The 22513-nt window shown below is 48.4% G+C and overlaps 1 protein-coding gene and 1 long non-coding RNA gene across 2 annotated transcripts; one reads left to right on the top strand and one right to left on the bottom strand.

Annotated features, from left to right (window-relative positions):
* Positions 1-7743: 7743 nt before the first annotated feature.
* On the top strand, positions 7744-10867 carry LOC124687474. The gene is made up of 3 exons (XR_006998230.1): positions 7744-7968; positions 10018-10060; positions 10335-10867. It is a non-coding gene; the product is annotated as an uncharacterized LOC124687474 (long non-coding RNA).
* Positions 10868-13870: 3003 nt separating this feature from the next.
* On the bottom strand, positions 13871-15461 carry LOC124687473 (cationic amino acid transporter 9, chloroplastic-like). The gene is made up of 5 exons (XM_047221254.1): positions 15177-15461; positions 14910-15086; positions 14579-14815; positions 14248-14343; positions 13871-14116 (listed from the first exon to the last, which is right to left on the bottom strand). The coding sequence occupies exons 1-5, from the start codon at positions 15444-15446 to the stop codon at positions 13970-13972; spliced, it is 927 nt and encodes a 308-aa protein (XP_047077210.1). The 5' UTR covers positions 15447-15461; the 3' UTR covers positions 13871-13969.
* Positions 15462-22513: the final 7052 nt, after the last annotated feature.

Genomic DNA, 22513 nt, shown 5'->3' with positions numbered 1-22513 from the left:
CGATTATGAAAACTAGGGTTTGTGGACAATGATTCGATGATCTGCGACCCTCGACTCCCCTTATATAGGAGGCGGAGCCGAGGGATTCGTGTCTGTACAAGTTACAAAGTCCGGGAAGGTTTCAAACTCATCCCGTAAGATTACAAATAAGACTTTCTATTACAACTCTAACTTTCCTTAATAACATCTTGGGCTTCCGAATCTTCTTATTCTTCGAGTAGTGGGCCTTCAATAAACCCCGGGTACTATCTTCGGCAGGCCCATTAGGGATGCCTATGTCAGTGTCCGCGTTGGACGCGCCAGAGCGCCAGCTGCCTGGAGCCACCGCGCCACCTTGACCACTCCCTTCAGCGCCAGTCGACGCGCGACGAGTCACTGGACCGCCTGGACACACCCACTGGCCCGCGGGAACGCCGCAGGTGACGAACGCGTCCACGACCGTCCGCCATGGCCTGAGCACTCCCGTCAACCTCGCCATCACTGCAGAGCCTCGCCAGAGCCACGATCACGCGCGTCAGCTTCGCCAGTGCAACAGCCACACGACGCGCCCATGCCTTGCCTCTTCGCTGCCCTGGAACGACGACGCCGTCGATGACCCTAGCTGAGCGCCGCGGCCACCTCTCGCTCCTATAAAAGGAGGCCCTCTCCCACTGATTCGAGCACACCATCCTCTTCCTCTCATCCTCACAACACTCCTCGCCACCTCAATTTCACCGATTAGCCGCCGGAGAACTCCAATCGCAAGCTCGCCGCCGCCGCCAGTACACGGAGCAAGCCGGAGCAGGAGGCCACCCCAGGACACGCCGCTGCTACCAGGGAGATCCTCGTCCTCGACAACGACGCGGCGCACCTCTCCGACGCTCGCCGGAGCTCCGATGACCGCTCCGACCCCCTACCTCCGCCGCCAGTGAGTCCCCTTCTCGTTGTCGACGACGACGCTCCCCGACCGTGCGATCCTCTTCTAATCGCACGGCTCCCATTCAGCGTACCGTTTCGGCGTGTGAGTCACGCTGACGCGTGGACCCCACGTTGTCAGCTGGCCCGCTGCGAAGCTGGGCCGGCCCAACTCCCTCTCCTAGCCCATTAAGATCTCCCGCCAGCCCACGGTTTAAATTTAAATTTGAAAAATGGAGAAACACCCCAATCTGATGCAAAATTTGAAATTCAATAGGGACAAATCTACTAGGCCAAAATTTGTAAACTTTATATCTTTGGAAACCTTAGGATTTTATCTACACAATGCCACTGGTTTGAACCCTAGATCTATTGTAGAATTAAAGTGAGAAAATAAACAAGGCAGGGACTTTTCTGCCTTAGATTAATTCTTAAAAATCAACCAAAAATGCTTTTGAGTTGATTCCAACTCCTATAATTCACATTTCACTTATACTAATTGTTTCTGCAAAAATATGCCATACTTACTTTGAATGATCATGGCCTAGTTTAATTAAAGGACTTTATGGCTATTTCTAGTCAAAGATATTGTCCAAAACTATTAATAAATCTTATGGGAGTGTTTCTCTCATTTAAATCTTGTCATGAACAATTCAAAATGAGGTAGAGACTCTGGTCATTTAGGTCTCATATGAATTGTTGATGATATTAAATCTTTAACATGTTAGGATTAAATGGAATGAGGTGTTCACCTCATTTAAATCCTTTTCTTAAATGAGAAGTGTGAAGAGGTTGACTTTGGTCAACCTAGGTCACATATTATTCATGAGAGAAATTAAATATTAAGAAGATAATGAGAGGAAATTATTTCTCTAAGTAATTGAAAATAACATCTAAGTTAGTATGAGAGGAAATTATTTTTCTTAAATAATAAGAAAAAACACATCCACCAACTTAATAGTATTGTGTGATGCTAGTTTAAGTGTTTGAACCATGTTTGTGCTTAGTTTAATTAAATAAGTTTGGTGTGATGATTGTGTACCCCGTATTCGTATTTTAGACGCTAGTACCGAGGAGTACCAGGAGGAGGAGGAGGTCTACTTCCAAGGAGAAGAAGACCACTTTGACCAATTCCCCAACCAAGGCAAGATAATACTCTTGCAAAGTGCAAAGCTCACCATGAGCAAGGCATTACCCATTTACTTTATGTTAATGATCCTACTTTCCCAGTTTTACTTTACAAGCTTTACTTACTTTTGTTTTATCAAAGTACTTTTTGATTCATGATTCACTTGGTTAGTATTGGACTAGTACAAGAGTATCAAAGTTAGCCTAGAAACAAAGCAAAGTACTTAGCACCCCTCATACTTAGATGCTAGTGCTAAAACTTAAAAGTGACTACTCTAGATGGGAATTTGTGAAATGAAATGACTTTGAAAACCTTGGAATGATGAGTCATTCTATTGAAAGATTTTGAAGGTAAATATGACTGGTGAATGACATGGTGAACTTTACAAAAACTGATGGTTGGGTTCGGATGCGATACCATTCCAATTTTACAAGTACCCCCACAATACCTGAATCTGGGTAAGGCTTAGCTGGAAATTTATGTCTCTTAGTATGGGTTCCCTCTAAACAAGCTTCATCGGGGTTAGGCTGGAGGCTGCCTCTACAACAAAAGAAATGATGAGAAATGACGTGAAACGAGGTGAATGTCCGGCCCAAGCCTCGTGCGGTTCCGGGTTAACAGTTGGTTTTCACCGGGAGGCCAAGCTCATGGGGAGAGGTGCCTATACTAGGGTATGTAAATGAAAGGTTAGGATTGGTAGTTCGCGTATCGCGTACGATAAATCGGGGCCGTTACCCTCGACGAACTATTGCAATTGTTGTGGCACAAGTGTACAACCTCTGCAGAGTTTAACCTATTCGAATAGCCGCGTCCGCGGTCATGGACAGATTGGAAAGGCCATACTTGTTCCGTCATCAGAACTTTTCTAAAAATATGAACGGTGAATGGTGACTTGAATTGAAAGGTGACTTTGACTTTGAATCACAACTGAGTTGTGGGAATGACACTAATGTTCCCACTTGAGTAAGTTAGGCAAATGAAGAGGTTTTGTTTACTAAAGTGCTTATGAAATAAAACTGGCTTTATGCAAATGAAACTAGAGCTTAGAACCCCCTTACTATAGTTGATAGTATTTACATTAGTATTAGTTTGCGAGTACTTTAAAGTACTCACGGCTGTGTCCCTGGCTATTCAAATGGCCGGACTATGAAGAGGAGTACCGGAACCCGGAAGAAGGACGAGCGGGACATCTACGACAACTAGGACCACTCCCGACGTCAACGGTTGCTCGTGGAATAGATGGACCACGACCGCTACTACTTCGCTTCCGCTATGTGTTTTGTAATAGGATCTCTAGATCCACCATGTTGTTTTAAGACTGGGTCATGTGATCCTTTGTTGTAAGACGATTATGTGTTGTAATGAATGATGTGTTGTGATATCAATCTATTATGTCTCGCAAAAACAATATTCCTGGGATTGCGATGAATGGCATAATAGGCATCTGGACTTAAAAATCCGGGTGTTGACAGAGCATCCTCTATCTGGGGATGCTGCTCCCACACCGGCGCCCCCCCATACGCCAGCCCCGATAGAATTTGAATGTTCGAATGACATTTAAAACCGAAATTATACGAAATTCATATGCAATTTATACAAAAGTAACTTGAATTTAAACCTAAATAAAAGAACTTAAACTTAAGCCTAATCTACGGGCCGTCGGTTGGGGCGCGCGATGGGCCTGCCTCGTCGTCGTTCTTCGCCTTTGCTGCCTGCGTCTGTGCCCGCCTCCCGTCCCTTGCTTCGCGGATCTGGTGGTGGAGCATGGCGCCCGGCGTCGCAGGAACTTACCGGCGGCGATGTCCCCGCGCTGCCAGCCTTTACCGAGAAGCCTCGTTCTCGGTGCGCCTCGCTTGCTCGCGGGCGAACGCCTTGTAGTGACGATGAGCGTTCAGCTCGATGAGCTTCTGTCGCTCCGCCTCCATGAGGAGGCGTCCCGCCTCCTCCGTGGCCGCTCGCTGGTGCGAGATCTCGAGGGCGTACTCGCAGTTCGCGTCGTTGACGAACTTCCGCTTCTCCTCCTTCAACCTCCAGAGGTGTTGCGCGTTTAACGATGCCAGGATCGCCGCCTGCTCCGGGTTGGCGGGGGCATGCGGCTGCTCTCCCCACTGCGCCACCTCCATCGCCGCCTCAGCTTCCACGTCTACGGCGTAGGCCTCGTGCCACACCGCGAACCATGGGTTCACGGTGTCGTCGGAGCTGTAGTCCGCGTTGGAATGCGGCTCCGGCTCCAGCTGCGGTGGTGGTGGAGGCACCGCAAGCAGTGCGCGGCCGTTGAGGCCAAGCATGGAGTACGTCGTCTTAAGACGGCGAGACATTTTTGAGGTGGAGAGGAGAGACTGGCGTGGCGGTGGTGGTGGAGATGAGAGGGTAACACCGCGGCGGTGGACGGCGTACGTACTATATAGTGGTGCCAACTACCCGCATTTACGGCGGCGTAGGCGACTGGACGCCACGTGGCCAGTCGCTGCCCTCGTTGTCGCCTCGATTTCCGCGCGGGATACCATTAAACACCGACGACCAACCTCGCCGTGTCGCGGCCGATACGAACCGTCGCGTCCTCTCGCTGACAAGGCGCCCCCACCCGCAAAAACCGTCGTGCCACGAGACGCCAGCGCGAGATGCCGATAATTCTATTAGGCTCGAAAACTAGCCGGCGCCTTTTAGGGCGCAACGGTGCAAGTCCATTTTCGCTGTCGGACACCAAAACGCTATCAGAGCCGCTATCGGAACTGCTGGTGGAGATGCTCTTACCAGTGCTACGACGTGTATGTGACTGGCTCCCCCAATTTAAGGAAAACTGCCTCCCGGGTCGGTCGCCGGGGGTGACCAAACCCTACCCACAAAAATCAATCGTCTTCCGTGCTTCACTCGCCGACGCTAGTGTTGGTGGCGGCGCCTGGCCATCAAAGGCGGCGTGCATAGAGGGCGCACTCCAATACACCTTCTTTGTGCGGAGAGGAGGTATTTTTTGCGGGCCGTGCAAGTTTGGGTGTTGCGGCTATGGTGTAGCGGGCAGGGATGCGTTGAAGGCCGGGGGCTGCTTTACACCGACCTGGTCGGTGCCAAGCGTGGAGCCGCACACCCCCGGCTGTTGTTGGGCCCGGCCCACTATCCCCCGACAGGCTGTTTCATTTCGCTGCCCGTGTGTGGCTGCAGGTGGCTAGCTGGGCCGCGGCCCACTAAAAGGTAATTCTCGTTTCGTTTTTTTCTGCTGTTTCTTTTTTATTTTCCATAATCCGGGTTTTTTCGGAAAAATTTCTATTTTTCACAAACATGAATTTTTTAAAAAAGAATATTTTTAAAATATAATTTTTAAAAAATTAGAACAATTCTCAAATTTGAAAGATTTTCAAGTTTGAACGATTTTCAAGTTTGAACGATTTTTAAGTTTGAACGATTTTTAAATTTGAACGATTTTTTATTTTGAACGATTTTTATGTTTGAACAATTTTTTGAATATGAACAAATTTAAAATTTGAACGATTTTCCGATTTGAACATTTTTCGAATTTGAACGATTTTTTATTTTGAACGATTTTTATGTTTGAACAATTTTTTGAATATGAACAAATTTAAAATTTGAACGATTTTCCGATTTAAACATTTTTTGAATTTGAACGATTTCAGATTTGAACATTTTTTAAATTTGAACAAATTTTAGATTTGAACTTTTTAAAATTTAACAAAAAGAAAATAAACAGAAAAGAAACAAAAACAAAAAAAAGAAACAGAAAAGAAAAAGAAAAGAAAAGAAAAGAAAAAGAAACAGAGACAGAAAACAGAAATAAACGAAATGGGCCGACCAGGCCGGCCCATACCGCGCGCGCGGGGGTGTGCGGCGCGCGGTAACCACCGACCTGGTCGGTGTATAGGAATTGCCTTCAAGGCCAGCAGCGCAGGACGGCGCGAGGAGGTGGCACGTCGGTGCGGCACTAGGTTGTGCGTCGAGCGGCGGCCCAATAGGGACCAATCTGGACTGGAGGGCCACAGGCCACAGCGGGGTCGAGTGCCATGCGGCTACGTGTTGTCACTTGTCAGTGCCCGATGTTGTTGGTTCACGTCGAGGGGCCGACGATGCATTCGACTGGTTGCCTTCCTTGCCCTTGCGGGATTTTGCTAGTTTCGCCGAGCTTGAGGTCGTGGCAGCCCGGGTCGCTCGATAGGTCCACCGGACCTCTATGATTTTGGTTGGGGGATCCGGCGCCAGCCCCGCTGGGAGTCAGTTAGTTCATAGGGGTTGCTTGCATGGTCTGAATAAAGATGGCGATTGTGCACACTCATATTTAATTTGAAAGGAATATGGTGGGGAAGCCTCTGCAATGTTTTTCTTGAAATAATAAGACCAAATATGTGTTATTGTTGACTTGAACCTGGGTGATTTGGTTGTAGATATACTTTCCTAACCAAATAAGCTAGGCACACTTCCTGCACGCTCTTATCTTCAGCCACTAAGACTTCATGAGGCATGGCGTGAAGCTTCACTTTCTTGTCGGTGCCACGTACATGTTTAAATCTAGATTTCCATGGAACTAGGAGAGGTGGAGAATGTCATAATGTCTGCGATCGGAGGTTGGTAATGGCGGAGAAGAGTATTGGTTGCGATGAAGACTATGTGGCACATATTCTTCATGTGTGTCGGTTGTTTGGAGACTTGCATCAACAGCTTTGGCAAAGAGGGGGTGGCATCACATGGAATGCATTTTTAATGGTGATCCTCGAGTACCAAGTCAAGATTTCGAGGGTGAAAATCCAAATGTCTAGCCGTCATTGGTTGTATCTAACAATAACCTTGTTGAAGGCATGGTTTTGTAAGCTCAGATTTTCTCCAAGATGAAAACTTAAAATCTTAGATCGGGCAACGACAAGACAGGTGCATTGTTCCCTTGTTGGAGTTCATCACCGCGACATGGTCTTTGTTTCCTTTTCCTCTCTGTTTATTATTTTCTTGGTTGTCTACATCTTTAACGTATTTTAGCACGTAGTTGGTGTAGTTTCCCTAAAAAAAAGCATGTAGTTGGTGTTGAAGCCTGCCTCAAGCAGTTTCTACTACACATGTATACTTGTTCCGGCTGGTGCCATGCGCCGGGCGCGGTCCCCCGCTCGTTACGTTTTGCACTCGCCGTCGCGTAGCGTGTCGAGGGAATACAGCGTCGTCAGCGTAGATCGGTACCGCACTGCTGGGCGAGGGTCACTTGCGGGCGCTTGCGACGATCGCTACAGCTAACTTACGAACGTACCGACGCCGTGTACCGTACCCGATGTACGTTGGCTGGATATAACACAAGTGGTACGTAGTACCAAACGGGTTGGCAATTTGGAATTGGGTTGGATGCGTTGTGTACGTCGCCGCATGTGGGAGTCATGTGGCCGAGAGCGGCTGATGCTGCTCCGTGTACTCTGCGTACTGGCCGAAGCCGATTCGATTTGATTCGGTACTGGGCTACGGGCACCGGCCTCTCGCGATTCGCTGCGCTGTCTATTCAGTGCGGGAGTTGATGCTTGTCATTCAGGGCTCATTTGGTTGCAGGCTTTTCCGGGTGGTTCCCCGTGTTTTCCCTGGCCCAGGAAACCCCGGGCCGAATTGGCCCGGGTTAACTTACCGGGCCGTTTGGTTGTACACGGGGGAGAGTTGTCGTTCCCTTCCGCGACTTTTCCCTGGGAGCGCTATCCACGAGTCTAGAGGTCGGGAACGGAATCCTCTGGCTCGCTCGCTCTCTCTCGCATGCCAGGCGACGGCACGGCGGCGTGTGCAGGCGTTCGGCGCGTCCACTCCGGCGACCACGAGCGAGGCCCCGCTCCCGATAGCTGCGCCTGCACGTTTCTTCCCTCTACTGCCTATCCCCTCGCCGGTGTCCGTCCTTCCCCATCTCCCAAGATCTGCTCCGCTGCAATTCTCATGTCCCGTCCGGCGACGGCGACGGCCGGCTGTCGGGATTGACGAAAGTTAACCCCTACTCCTTCTCCCGTCCTTGGTTTGCTTCTCCACTCTGCACTATCCTGCCCTGGATCTGTACATCTTTGTGCTGCTCCAGATCTAGAAATCTAGGAACGTGAGCACCACCTCCTGCACTGATGTTTGGTTTTATATCAATCTAGTGGTAGTCAGTCCTGGTAGTAACTGAACAGCACATAGCACTCCAGAAATATGTGGTCAACTTTGGCCATGATCTGTTATGATAGATTAATAGTTGGGCTCTTCTCGATACAAGTATCTTCTTCAAGATTTCCTAGTAAATGCGTGAAAAAAGTGAACTGAACTACTACTTGATAGTGTGAGTGTCTGATTGTACTTCTTGCTGACCCCATCGAAATAAAAAGAAGTGTGAATTATTGTTGTAATGTTGCTCTTTGTTAAGATCAGGTAGGAATAACATATTTTTTTTTAGATAAAAGGCAACAGCGTGCCCGACTTTAAATTAATAAAGCCCTCAGGTTCAACAAATTTTACAATGCTGCGGCATACAGCTTAGCCAAACGGAACGACAAACTAGATGAAAAGACGGGTATCCAGACGATACAAATAGAAGGTGCAGGGGCAGACTCCAGGAGCGAGATAAACTAAGTCTTCACTGGCTTGGTTGTCCTGGTCTCACGGCGGCGTACAGCTCCCTCAGCTTGCTCTCCAACCACCGGAGGCCCTCCCGGTCGCTTGGCTTTGCCTTGCCGCTCCATAGCTGTATAAAGAGAGCAGTTTTGAAAATCACATTAGCGGGATGGTTAATAACTTTCTTTTCAATAGTGAGTTTATTACGAATGTTCCACAGGGCCCAAGATTGGGCGAGAAAGAGAAACCACAACAGCCTACGGGCCCTTCCCGCAAGGCTGGAGAGAATAGCATGGAACTGTGGGAAGTTCCCAGGGTTCAGTTACAGTCGAGAATCTCACGGATGACACTCCAAGCAAATTTTGCAAGGGAGCAAGCGAAGAAAATATGACCCGCATCTTCCATGTGGCCGCATAAGGCGCAGTTACCCGAGGCAGGGCCGTGGCGCGTCGCGATTTGCTTGCTAGAGGGAAGTCTATCGAGGATGAGCTGCCAGGCGAAAATTTTAATCTTCAGGGGAACTTTGGCTGACCAGACGTCCTTGTGGAAGGCAACAGAAGCCCCTTGAGAGAAGCGGTCTGCCAGGACGGGCCCGCCCGCGTCCTTGGGCAGCAGAAACCCTAGATCCCCGCCGCCGGGCGGCGCCGCCGTCGACCGCGCGGAGAGGCTGACCTCCAAGGGAACTGACACCGCCCCGATGCGGATTTCCTGTGGTGGAGGCGGGTAAGGAAGATATCTCCCCCGCTCACCAAGAGAAGGGAGAGGAGGGAAATCCGAGCTGTCCGGAGCAAAGGACGGCGGCGGAGGACACCCGCCCGTCGGGGTCGCCGCGAGCTCAGGAGAGCAGCGAGCCGGCGACGAGGGCTCCCTCAGCCCAGGTCCCGTGAAGAAACAGCCGAGCGAGATCTGAGAGGGGCGGGGAAGAAGATCTGCGACGACGTCGTCTTCGGAGAGATCCCCATCGGAGATGTCAAGAAGGGCGGCGTACCTGTTGCCGGCCAACGTCGTCGACGTCTTGGTGAGGTGCAGCTCTTCGGAGCGCCGACCCCGGCGGCGTCCGTCCGCCCACCGGAGGCGCGGGGATGGGGGGGAACCCGTGTCGCCCCCCAAGTCGCCCGAGCGTCGCCCGAGACGCTGCGTGAGACACATTTGGACCCTCCCCTTTTTTTTATCTCTCTCGGAATAATATATTCAGTCATTCTTGCTTTGTTTTGTACACATCAAAGTCATTTGTTGCACTGGCATTATACTTTATATAAGCTCAAAATATAAATGTTATATATCAACTTGGTTCAAGTTGGCTGAGTAAAGTTATTGTCAAGGAATATAATGATTGTCATCTCACTTGGTTAAAGTTAGCTGGATGTGTTTATTTGTGAAGATCCATTTTATTAGTTCATGCCTTACCTGTCCCCCGCGCTGATGAGCCGTGGGTCCTGATCTTGCAGGCTGTCAACCGGGCTTGGAGGAAAAAGCTCGATGATCTTGCAGGTATTGCATATCTTCTTCTTTATTTTTGGTTGGAGTACTATATTTTACCTTTTTCACCTTTTACCAGTAGTACATGGTAAATTAGTTACAGCAGTAGTTTATGTAGAGCATGTAGAGGGAGTAAGAGCTTGAAGCTCTGGCACTGTTGCATGTACAGACTGCTAATAAATATCATAAACACTCAATGGAATTTAAAAGCCAATTTGAACAGTGATGCAACCATATTAGTTTAGTTCTTGACCATCATTTTCCTGTTTTGCTGCTGCTTATGCAGATGATGAGCATGGCGAGCTGTTGTGTCTGTGCCGAGGTGCTGCTGCGTTATGATGCCTGATAATTGAGCTCCTCTTCTACAGGCTGCGAATCGCGGAGTTGTTGCTGGAGACCGAGATGACGAGCACGACAAACTGCTGTGTCGACGGCGATGAGCGCATCGAGCTGGTGATGCTGTTGTGGCTGCAGATGATGATGACGAGCGACTTCGGTGGTGATGAGCACAGCGAGTTGGTGAGCTGCAGATCAAGAAGGCGATGGTGATATTCAAAAGAAGCTGATGGTACAAGTTCTAGCAGAGTGACTCTTCCTCGTTTGGTTATGTTTTGAATGGGTGTAATGGATCCAGTTTTGAATGTTGGTATCAATTATTCCTAAGAAAGCATGTCAGAAATTTATGCTTCTTGAAAGAGTTCAATTGGTGCTACCATGATCGCTGAAATTTAGATAATCATGACGCTACAAATGTTGATGTGCGCATTTGTCTAGATTCTTGTTTAAATTATTTGCATAATGTTGTGTCTCGGACTTCCAGTTTTGTAGAATTGCTATTATTTTGATTTTCTCAATGAATGAACGACTGTCTATTTGTTTTATGTCTGAAACTGTAGAAAAAAAATCGGAATTGTTTGCTACATAATTTCAATTTATCACCCTTCGTTCAATGGTTTAAGCAAGTACTGGAGTTAAATCGTGTGAGCCATCATTCCATCAAGTACTGTACCGGGGTTTATTTACGGAGCACTTGCGCCGCTGCAGTGATCGATGTTCCGTGCGCCTTGCTGGTTGGCGACGGACGGAACGGACGGGGTGGCCGGCGCCGTGAGAGCCACAGGGCTGGGCCGGTGGCAATTGATGGTCGGTTATTTATGCGTGCGAGTACCGTGGACCGTGGTGGAGCTGCTGGAGCCTGCAACCCATATGGGTTTCCCACCATCAATGTGTGTGTGCTCCCAAATTTTGGAGAGAGGTAGGCTCTCCCAATAACAACTTTGAACTTAAAATTCGGTGGGTTTTATTAGAATTTGTACAATGTTTGACAAATTTAAATTAAAAACACTAAATCCTAATCTAATGATGGCAGTCGAACGCACTGAAGTAGAGGCTTTCGGAGCCGTTGTCGCCTTCGGAGGAATAGCCGAAGTCAAAGTCGTTGCTCTCTTGGGCGTCCTCCTCCTTTACCGTCGTCGCTGGTGCGGGTGCTGGTGTCGATGAAGGGGCGTTGAGGTCGATGACGTTGTTGTTGTCCAACGCCGACCACCACACTGTCTATCGTTGTGTCGCCGCCGGCACGCCCTCGTCGATCAACCGGTGCACCAGCAGATACTACCCCAGCGCGTCGTCTGGGTCGTTGGCGCTGGCTCTACCTCCCAATATTTCTTCTTCGGATCGCCGATGTCTCACATGCGATACATGTCCACTGTGGGGGTGGCATTGACGCCACACCCATGCCACCAAGAGGGCGGTGTTGAATATGCCAGCGCTGGGGTCGGCGAAGCGCGCGACTTCCACCTCCCACTCACGCTGGAAGACGGTCGGCCACTCCGGGTTGTTTGCCGCCCATAGTGGTTGGTTACACTGCGCCACTGGTAGTTGTGCTCGCCGCTCCGTGATCAGGGCGCGGATCTCCTCGCCCTCCGGCGCCAGCTATACAGCGTAGTGGGCGTTAATGAGGGCCGGTCCATAGTTTGTGGGGGTACTTGGGCGAAACGACACCAAGAGGTCGTTGTTCATAGTGGCGAAGCTTTTCTAAGGCAGGGTCCATGGCCCCCTACTCTAAAAAAAATTCTTAAATATATCTATTTATGCTAAATTTTTATATATTACTTAAAATTTAAGCATGAATGGTGTTCTCGGCATCTGAGTCAATCTAGTGGACCCACACAGAAGACTTAAAAAATAGGAGTACGGCAAGATAAATATTAGGGTAAATGCAATAACAAACTAAATAATATTTACATTTGAAAGATCCATGGTTTTTGGAATCTTGGTGAAGACTTTTGAAATTATTTATTTATAATGACAGAGCGAACTATATAGCATGATTCTTATTTATACCAATAGCTACTTGTGTACACATCTATATATCTCTAGAATTATTCGAAAAAAAAATATCTCTAGAATTAATCACAAAAAATTTATGAGGATCAGTGTTGTTATGCACATTTGAAAAGGCTAGAGAAGATTGATGTCATCGGAAAAATTATTTAGAAATATTAAAATACTTTTTTAACAGAAGTCGGAGTATAGGCACGGTAAGTTGCAGTTTAGGCCTTTTATATTTACTTAAATTATTGTAAACTCTACTGAGTATAAATATACATGTACTAAATGTGCAAATAAATCTTGGGGCCATAACTGTTGGGAGGGGGCCTATGGGCCTGCCAGCCCGCCGTGCGACAGTCTATACTCCGGCGGCACCAGCAGGCGCGCACGGAAGAGGACTTCTGCCTCGTCGAGGGTGAAGTTGTGGGGGTGGTCCTCCCCGACGCATTTGCCGCTGCCGTCGGCTTCATGGTTGTGCGCCATGGCGGTGGAGGATGAGGTGGTTGGTGGCGGCTCGGGTTTTTCGAGGAGTGGGAGCACAGGGGAATGGGCGGAGAAAGCAGTGCCGATGCAGTTTTATAGAGAACTTCCGCAGTGCGCTTTGATGACGTGGAGTACTCATCCGTCGCTGCGTGGAGCTGGCAGACGGCGTGTGCCGTCGAGTCGCCGCCTCGGGAACCGGCACACCCAATGAAGAAGACGTCTGAAATTCTGCTCGTGGTCATTTAAAATGTTACCACCGCTTTCTCTCACTGCCAGGACGGTCCACAATGTGAATCCGACGTGGCAGGAGGAGCTGCCTTGCTAGTTTCGCCCCTGGCGCATAGGGAGTGGCAAGGGCGTGCCAGCGATTGTATTTGGCTCCAAAACTGGTCGGTTACTTTTGGAACGCGCCAATGTAGCATAAAAAATAGGTGTTGAACCCCAAATCGCTATTGGGGGAACGCCGATGGAGATGCTCTAAGATGATAATTTCCATCCACCATGTATCCAATATGCTCACAAATCACAATCCTATCAAAGAAATGTCACCAACACCAGTGGAGCAATCAAAGCAACACTTAAACCATAACTTTCCCAGATGAATTTTGTTCGAGTAAGACGATCATTGTCATCGATGACGTATGTAAGACAATTTCAAATCTCAATACTATCAATGAGAAGCCGCCAAAACGTCTAAAAACCACAGGACCAGTGAATTGAGAGCAGCACTTAAACTAAAACTTTCTAGGTTTTTCTCAGATGAATTTTGTTTGAGGTACATACAAAGTTGTGAACTGTAATGTACAGTAAAGTTTACAATCCTATCTCCAGAATCTTTCCAAGTGTATCTTTGTAGGGGAGGCAATCGATCCCCTTGCTCAACAAAACATTCCTTTCGTTGTTTCTTCTCTTGGTGGATATGATATCGTGGCGGACTTCCAACGTACTCCGTCCCATTTTACAGATGTATAGACGGAGCCGCGGAGAATGCACCGCAGACGGGACACGTTGGCTTCGAGCAACGCAAGTAAAATAATTACCTCCACAGCTTCACGACGATCACGTGGAATGTAAACTTTTGGATGAACTTGGAGGATTTGCAATTGTTCATGGAGCTTCAGAGGGAACTCCATGGTAAGCTACAGAGGAGCGGTCTGACGTGGAAGGAGCACTGTAGTACTGACCATATCCGGCATAGACCCCCACCGCGATGAGACTAAGTATGACGAATCTGTACCAAGCTTCTACATGAAGCTGCAAACGAAGAGTCATTACCAGTTGCCATTAGTCACAGTGGCTGCCAGCAAAGAAGGGCTGTGAAGGTAATACACCACCACAGGGTAAAGCGCAAAATTTTCGTAGTGAAATTGCTAAATGCAGCTAACCTGAGCAAACAAAAACATATTGAAGAAAACAGAGAGCACCGGGACCAGCGGAACTCCAGGACAAGAAAAGCGAGGAGCATCCACAGGAACATAGACCTGAATATGCATATCATACAAGGTTAGAGCTTAGAAGAACCACTGTATTAATAGATGGGAACTGACATCCGTGCATGTTCATTTTTCATTAGATGGCATCGGATGGTTGCAAACTGCAAAGCATGAGACTGCGATGCAAATGATGGTGAAACAATGGACTATTTGGTTCATCTGTGATTTTAGTGATGATAACAATGCCTTTCTAACATTACAAATTGGTAGAAGATGCACTTGCCTGTCGAAACTGGAGAGCAAAGCTGGCAACAATAGCTATCAGAAAAGCTACTATGATGAAGGCAATAGCGTAGCTAAATCGGTAGGATATTCCTGCTACGAAACCGCAGAGAGCCACCGTGACAAGGCACAAAACACCCTCCTGCCAGATTGAGATACTTCCAAGGGAGCGAGAATTAGTTGCTTTGTCGCTCCATCGGAGCGTGATCACACAAGCTGATACAACTGAGTAGCCTGTCTGCTCCCAGAAGAAAAGGTAATCAAACAGTTAAATGTGATTAATGAACTGAACTTGTGCTACAGTTGCACAGAGTTTTATGAAGCTTCCATACCAGTGTGCCAACTGAGAGAATATGAGAGAGTGCTTGCACATTAAAGAGGCCAGCTAAGACTGCTGCAACACAACCAACCCAGATCTGAGAGTGCAGAGGAGTATGCAGCGTTGGGTGAACTTTAGCAAATATTGAAGGTAGTAGGCCATCCCTTCCAAGCCCAAGATACAAACGTGACTGTGTGTGGATCAAAGGAGGTGATGTTAAAGTGGAATAATATGATTCAGAAGAAACTTTCAGTGATGAATAGATACATTAGAAGGTTACCTGAACATACAGACCAACAAGAAGTGTTGTAGTAAGACCAGCAACAGCTCCAATACTGATCAACACGGTAACAAATTTCAACCCCTTCGCAGCAAAAGCTTCAGCCAAGGGAGCATCTTCACCAAGTAATGTATATGGCACCATTCCAGTAATCACCAAGCACACAGCAATGTATAGTATGACACATACCAGAAGGCTCCCTAGGATGCCAATAGGCAAGTCCCTCTGGACAGTTTCGGTTCCATTATTAGTTACAAAAAATGTTTGCATGAGTCAAAAAAAATTAGAATGGATTTAGATGAACAAAATTAGAGTATTTAATCAAAATTCGGATGAAAAAAACAAACGGAAGAATATTTAATGAAAATTGCTGAACACTTCCAAATTCTAAGAAAGATGACGATTGTGCACACTTGTTTTGAAAGGAATATGGTGGGGCAGCCCCTCCAATGTATTTCTTGAGATAATAAGACCAAATGTGTGTCATTGTTGACTTGAACCTGGATGATTGGATTGTAGATACACTTTCCTAACCAAATGAGCTAGGCACACTTCCTGAACACTCTTATCTTTGGCCACTAAGACTTCATGAGGCATGGCGTGAAGCTTCACTTTCTTGTCGGTGCCATGTGACATGTTTAAATGTAGATTTCCATGGAACTAGGAGAGGTGGAGAACGTCATAATGTTTGTGATCGGAGGTTGGTAATGGCGGAGACGAGTATTGGTTGTGATGAAGACTACGTGGCACATATTGTTCATGTGTGTCGGTTGTTTGGAGACTTGCATCAGCAGCCTTGGCAAAGAGGGGGTGGCCACATGGACTGCATTTTTAATGGTGATCCTCGAGTATACCAAGTCAAGATTTCGAGTGTGAAAACCCAAGTGTCTAGCCGTCATTGGTTGTACCTAACAATAACCTTGCTGAAGGCATGATTTTGTAAGCTCGGACTTTCTCCAAGATGAAAACTCAAGATCTTACATCGGGCGACGACAAGGCCGGTGCATTGTTCCCTTGTTGGAGGCGTTGCTTTCTCTTATAATTTGTGTGTTGTCTTTGGTGGTGGTAAGAGTGACGTTGTTGCGAGTGTTTCATCACCACGACATGGTCTTTGTTTCCTTTTCCTCTCTGTTTATTTTTTTTCTTGATTGTGTACATCTTTAACGTATTTTAGCACGTAGTTGGTGTAGTTTCCCTCAAAAAAGGCATGTAGTTGGTGTTGAAGCCTCAAGCCTGCCTCAAGCAGTTTGTACTACACATGTATATACTTGTTCCGGCTGGTGCCATGAGCCGGGCGCGGTCCCCCGCTCGCTACGTTTTGCACTCGCCGTCGCGTAGCGTGTCGACGGAATACATGTACAGCGTGTCGTCAGCGTAGATCGGCCGATCTGTACCGCACTGCTGGGCGAGGGTCACTTGCGGGCGCTTGCGAACGTACCGACGCCGTGTACCGTACCCGATGTACGTGCGTTGGCTGGATGTAACACAAGTGGTACGTAGTACCAAACGGGTTGGCAATTTGGACTTGGATTGGATGCGTTGTGTACGTCGCGCATGTGGGCGTCATGTGGCCGATGCTGCTCCGTGTACTCTGGGTACTGGCCGAAGCCGATTCGATTTGATTCGGTACTGGGCTACGGGCACCTCTCGCGATTCGCTGCGCTGTCTATTCAGTGCGGGAGTTGATGCTTGTCATTCAATGGTTCAAGTACTACTAGTGCTGTTAAATCGTGCGAAGCGGCAAGTACTGTACCGGGGTTTATTTATGGAGCACTTGCGCCTCTGCAGTGATCGATGTTCCGTGCGCCTTGCTTGTTCCGGCGCCGTGAGAGCCACAGCGCTGGGCCGGTGGCAATTGGTGGTCGGTTATTTATGCGTGCGAGTACCGTGGACCGTGGTGGAGCTGCTGGAGCCTGCAACCCATATGGGTTTCCCGCCATCAACAGGGGATTGGCAAGCATTTTTTTTTTTTTTTGAAACCAAATATCTGAACTATATTAAGTAAGGAAACTGGAAATTACAAGAACAGTCCAGACATGGGACAGCTGCCCCCATATCACAGAAAGAACCCTGGAGAAACACAAATAACAACTAGGCCCTTGGGATCTTCTGTGCAGAACTCGATCCGCTGCCGCACGCGCCGGAGACTCGTCCTTGCCGGAAGGAGAGAAGAAGCCCCCGCGAGCCGCAGCTGAGTCGCCGGAGAGGAACTTTAGAGGAGAACTCCTCATTGAAGTCGCCGCAATAACCACCCGACGCGGACGCCGGGAACTAGCAAATGCCAAAGGCACATCGGCGGGGGCAGCGCCCCGAACCTCATCCAACAGAGCGGGGATCAGCTGGAGACCCGCCTCGCCAGATCGAGGCGCCCGGACTCCAACAACAGGGCACCGAGGATCTGGAAGACCAAATCCATCGCCACCCTCCTCCACAAGCTTGCTGCTGCCGCAGGAGCCGACGGCGACGACAGCACGAGGAAGAAGCCGGGAGGACAAAAACTCGCCAGACGATGAAGTCCCCCTCGCCAGGACAACACCCGCGAGACCAAGGCCGGAACCTCGTCGACAGCACCCCACAGAGCACCGCCGAGATGGGGAACAAGATCCGGCACCCTTATTCCAGAACGCCGCCGCCGCCACCACCTCGCCAGCGCCGCCCTGGGACCCTACCCTACTATCTACACGCCTAAGACACGGATCCGGGGTCCCCCCACTCTCCCACCACCTCAACGGCGGCCAGAGAGGGAGGGGACCGGCGGATCGGCCGTCGGCGGAGCGAGGGACCTGGACAACCTCCCTTTCGCCTCTCTCGAACAGTAACTGGGGAGAAAGGGGATTTTCTCCTTGCTTTGGTCGACGGAGGTGGGCGGACGCGACTCCTGGTAAGAAAGAAAAGTATTGGCAAGCATATGGCCTAAGAGCATCTTCATCGGGGTTTTCCAAATAGGAACCAACAGGTACGGCGGCAACGCGATACGGGTGGCGTTACCACCTGCTCCCCAAATTTGGAGAGAGATTACATATACCGGTGACATCCAGCGGGCGATTCCAATAGCAACTTTGAACTTAAAATTCGTCGTTTTTTATTAAAATTTGTAAAATGTTTAACAAATTTGAACTAAAAAAACACTAAATCCTATTCTAATTGACGACAGTCGAGAGCATTGAAGTAGAGGCTTTCGGCGCCGTTGTCGCCTTCGGAGGAATAGCCAAAATCAAAGTCGCTGCTCTCTTGGGCGTCCTCCTCCTTTACCGTCGTCGCTGGTGTGGGTGTTGGTGTCGATGATGTTGTTGTTGTCCAACGCCGACCTGTTATCACCAGAATTTGACCGGATCAGAGGTGGGCCGCGATTAAAGATGGGCTTGAAGAATATACATGGAAAAAAATACATGAATCGGCCTGGTATACAAAGTTTGGGCTAGTTTGCCCGTGTATTTGTAAATATAGTAGGATACGTGTCGGTTAGATAGAATTTGGCTCGTGCACGGTTGGGATTATTCCCACGTTAGAAAGTCTACGGACTATAAATATGTATCTAGGGTTACTGAAATAAACAACAATCACGTTCACCACAAACCAATCTAGGCGCATCGCCAACTCTCTTGTCTCGAGGATTTCTTCCGGGTAAGCATCATGCTGCCTAGATCGCATCTTGCGATCTAGGCAGTACACGTTTATTCGCTGTGCATGCGTTGCTCGTGCTGAAGCCTTGTTGATGGCGAGCAACGTGGTTATCATAGACGTGTTAGGGTTAGCATTGTTTCATCGTATTATATGCTTTCGTCCGTGCAACCCTTAGACGTCTAGCCGCCCTTACACCTATCTTAGGTGTAAGGACGGCACCTCGCTTGATCTTTATTTAGTAGATCCGATCCGTTATGATTGCTCCTTGTTCTTCAAGGATTAGTTTAATATCTGCATAGTTAGGCCTTACAAACGGGTTGAAGGATCCGATGGCACGTAGGGTGTAGTTTGCTAGCCCTAGACAGGATGTTCGGGGATCAACTTCATGTTGGTTTTTAGGCCTTGTCTAGGGTCGGTTTATGATCACCGTGCGTGGCCGCCAGGCTCAATCACGTGTTGGATGTTCCGATTATGTGGTGAAAACCCTAAATCGTAGTAGGTCGTTTTATCTTTATTTTGATCAAGCAGGACCACCATGTGATCGTACACCTCGTACGAATCGTGGGTGGAAACCTGAGAGCCGATCGAGGCTCGTATTTAATGTTTACGTGTATGCCATGCAGGAAACTAAGCGAGTGTTATCACCAGAATTTGACCGAGTCAGAGGTGGGCCGCGATTGGAGATGGGCTTAAAGATATATGCATAGAAGAATACATGAATCAGCCTTGTGTGTCAAGTTTGGGCTAATTGCCCGTGTATCTGTACCATAGTAGGATACGTGTCGGTTAGGAGTTAGAGTTTTACCCGTGCACGGTTAGGTGCACGCCTGAATTAGAAAGTCCCCTGGACTATAAATATGTATCTAGGGTTTATGAAATAAACAACAACCAACGTTCAACACAATCAATCTCGGCGCATCGCCAACTCCTTCGTCTCGAGGGTTTCTTCCGGTAAGCACCATGCTGCCTAGATCGCATCTTGCGATCTAGGCAGCATAAGCTTATGCACGTTGTTCACGTGTTGCTCGTCGTTGAAGCCTTTTTGATGGCGAGCAACGTAGTTATCTTAGATGTGTTAGGGTTAGCATTGTTCTTCGTATCATATGCTGTCGTAGTGCAACCCTTATACATCTAGCCGCCCTTACACCTATCTTAGGTGTAGGGGCGGCACCCCGCTTGATCATTGTTTAGTAGATCTGATCCGTTACGGTTGCATCCTTGTTCTTCAAGGATTAGTTTAATATCCGCAATAGTTAGGCCTTACAAAGGGTTGGAGGATCCAGCGGCGTGTAGGGTGAAGTTTGCTAGCCCTAGACGAGGACGTTCCGAGGATCAACCTCGTGTTGGTTTTTAGGCCCTGTCTAGGATCGGCTTACGATCACCGTACGCGAGCGCGAGGCCCAATCGTGAGTAGGATGATCCGATTATGCGGTGAAAACCCTAAATCGTCGTAGATCGCTTTAGCTTTATCTTGATCAAGCGGGACCACCATATATTCGTACACCTCGTACGAATCATGGGTGGATCGGCTCTTTGAGCCGATTCACGGGACAACTCGAGAGCCGATCGAGGCTCGTATTTAACGTTTACGTGTATGCCATGCGGGAAACTAAGCGAGGCATCATCCAACACCTTCCCGACCGGGTATAGGTCAGGTGGCACGCCCTTGCGACGAGCATCGGATGTGTGACCGAGAAGGCTTTGCGGGCCGTCGCTCGAAGGACTCGGGGCCAGCCGCGGTCCTAGTTGTTCCCGGCTCTACGGTGTTGCCGGTCGCTGCCCGCCGGTGGGTTTCGACCGCAACACATTCGGCACGCCCGGTGGGACCATCTTCGACATCCGCCGCATCGCCATCTACATCCGAGATGGCGGAAAGCACTCCGGTCAAGTACGAGGATCCGACGCGACGAGCTCAAGAAGAAGCATGACGAGATCAAGGCGGTCCTCGAAGCCGACCTCATCGGCTCTTTCCACGGAACCCGCTCCCGATACGTCTCCGACGTATCGATAATTTCTTATGTTCCATGCCATATTATTGATGATACCTACATGTTTTATGCACACTTTATGTCATATTCGTGCATTTTCCGGAACTAACCTATTAACAAGATGCCGAAGTGCCGGTTCTGTCATTTCTGCTGTTTTTGGTTTCGAAATCCTAGTAACGAAATATTCTCGGAATCGGACGAAATCAAGACCCGAGTCCCTATTTTCACCGGAAGCATCCGGAACACCCGAGAAGGACCGGAGGGGGCCACGAGGCCACCCAGACCATAGGCCGGCGCGGCCCAGGCCCTGGCCGCGCCGCCCTATGGTGTGGCCACCCCTTCGACCCTCCTGCGCCGCCTCTTCGCCTATATAAAGCCTCCGTCGCGAAAACCCTGAGGCGAAAAACCACGACACGGAAAACCTTCCAGAGCCGCCGCCATCGCGAAGCCAAGATGCGGGGGACGGGAGTCTCGTTCGGCACCTGCCGGAGCGGGGAAGTGCCCCGGAAGGCTTCTCCATCGACACCGCTGCCATCTCCACCGCCATCTTCATCACCGCTGCTTGCTCCCATGAGGAGGAAGTAGTTCTCCATCGAGGCTCGGGGCTGTACCGGTAGCTATGTGGTTCATCTCTCTCCTATGTGCTTCAATACAATAATCTCATGAGCTGCCTTACATGATTGAGATTCATATGATGATGCTTGTAATCTAGATGTCATTATGCTAGTCAAGTGAGTTTTACTTATGTGATCTCCGGAGACTCCTTGTCCCACGTGTGTAAAGGTGACAGTGTGTGGACCGTGTGGGTCTCTTAGGCTATATTTCACAGAATACTTATTCACTGTTGAATGGCATAGTGAGGTGCTTATCTATATCTCTTTATGATTGCAATATGTTTTGTATCACAATTTATCTATGTGCTACTCTAGTGATGTGTTATTAAAGTAGTTTTATTCCTCCTGCACGTGTGCAAAGGTGACAGTGTGTGCACCGTATTAGTACTTGGTTTATGCTATGATCATGATCTCTTGTAGATTGCGAAGTTAACTATTGCTATGATAATATTGATGTGATCTATTCCTCCTACATATGCATGAAGGTGACAGTGTGCATGCTATGTTAGTACTTGGTTTAGTCTTTTGATCTATCTTACACTAAAGGTTACTAAAATATGAGCATTATTGTGGAGCTTGTTAACTCCGGCATTGAGGGTTCGTGTAATCCTACGCAATGTGTTCATCATCCAACAAGAGTGTAGAGTATGCATTTATCTGTACTGTTATGTGATCAATGTTGAGAGTGTCCACTAGTGAAAGTCTAATCCCTAGGCCTTGTTCCTAAATACTGCTATCGCTGCTTGTTTACTTGTTTTCTTTGCGTTACTACTCTGCTGCGTTACTACTTGCTTGTTTCTTGTCCTGGGCAAAGCACTTTTACGTGCCGTTGCTACTATTTATTCATACCACCTGTATTTCACTATCTCTTCGCCGAACTAGTGCACCTATTAGGTGTGTTGGGGACACAAGAGACTTCTTGCTTTGTGGTTGCGGGGTTGCATGAGAGGGATATCTTTGACCTCTTCCTCCCACGAGTTCGATAAACCTTGGGTAATCCACTTAAGGGAAACTTGCTTGTTGTTCTACAAACCTCTGCTCTTGGAGGCCCAACACCTGTCTACAAGAATAGAAGCTCCCGTAGACATCAAGCACTTTTACGGCGCCGTTG

The sequence above is a fragment of the Lolium rigidum genome, chromosome 2 (assembly GCF_022539505.1).
Source record: "Lolium rigidum isolate FL_2022 chromosome 2, APGP_CSIRO_Lrig_0.1, whole genome shotgun sequence".
Taxonomy (NCBI): Eukaryota; Viridiplantae; Streptophyta; class Magnoliopsida; order Poales; family Poaceae; genus Lolium; species Lolium rigidum.
Note: the sequence above shows the minus strand (reverse complement) of the source record. Positions and strands in the feature narration are given on the sequence as shown.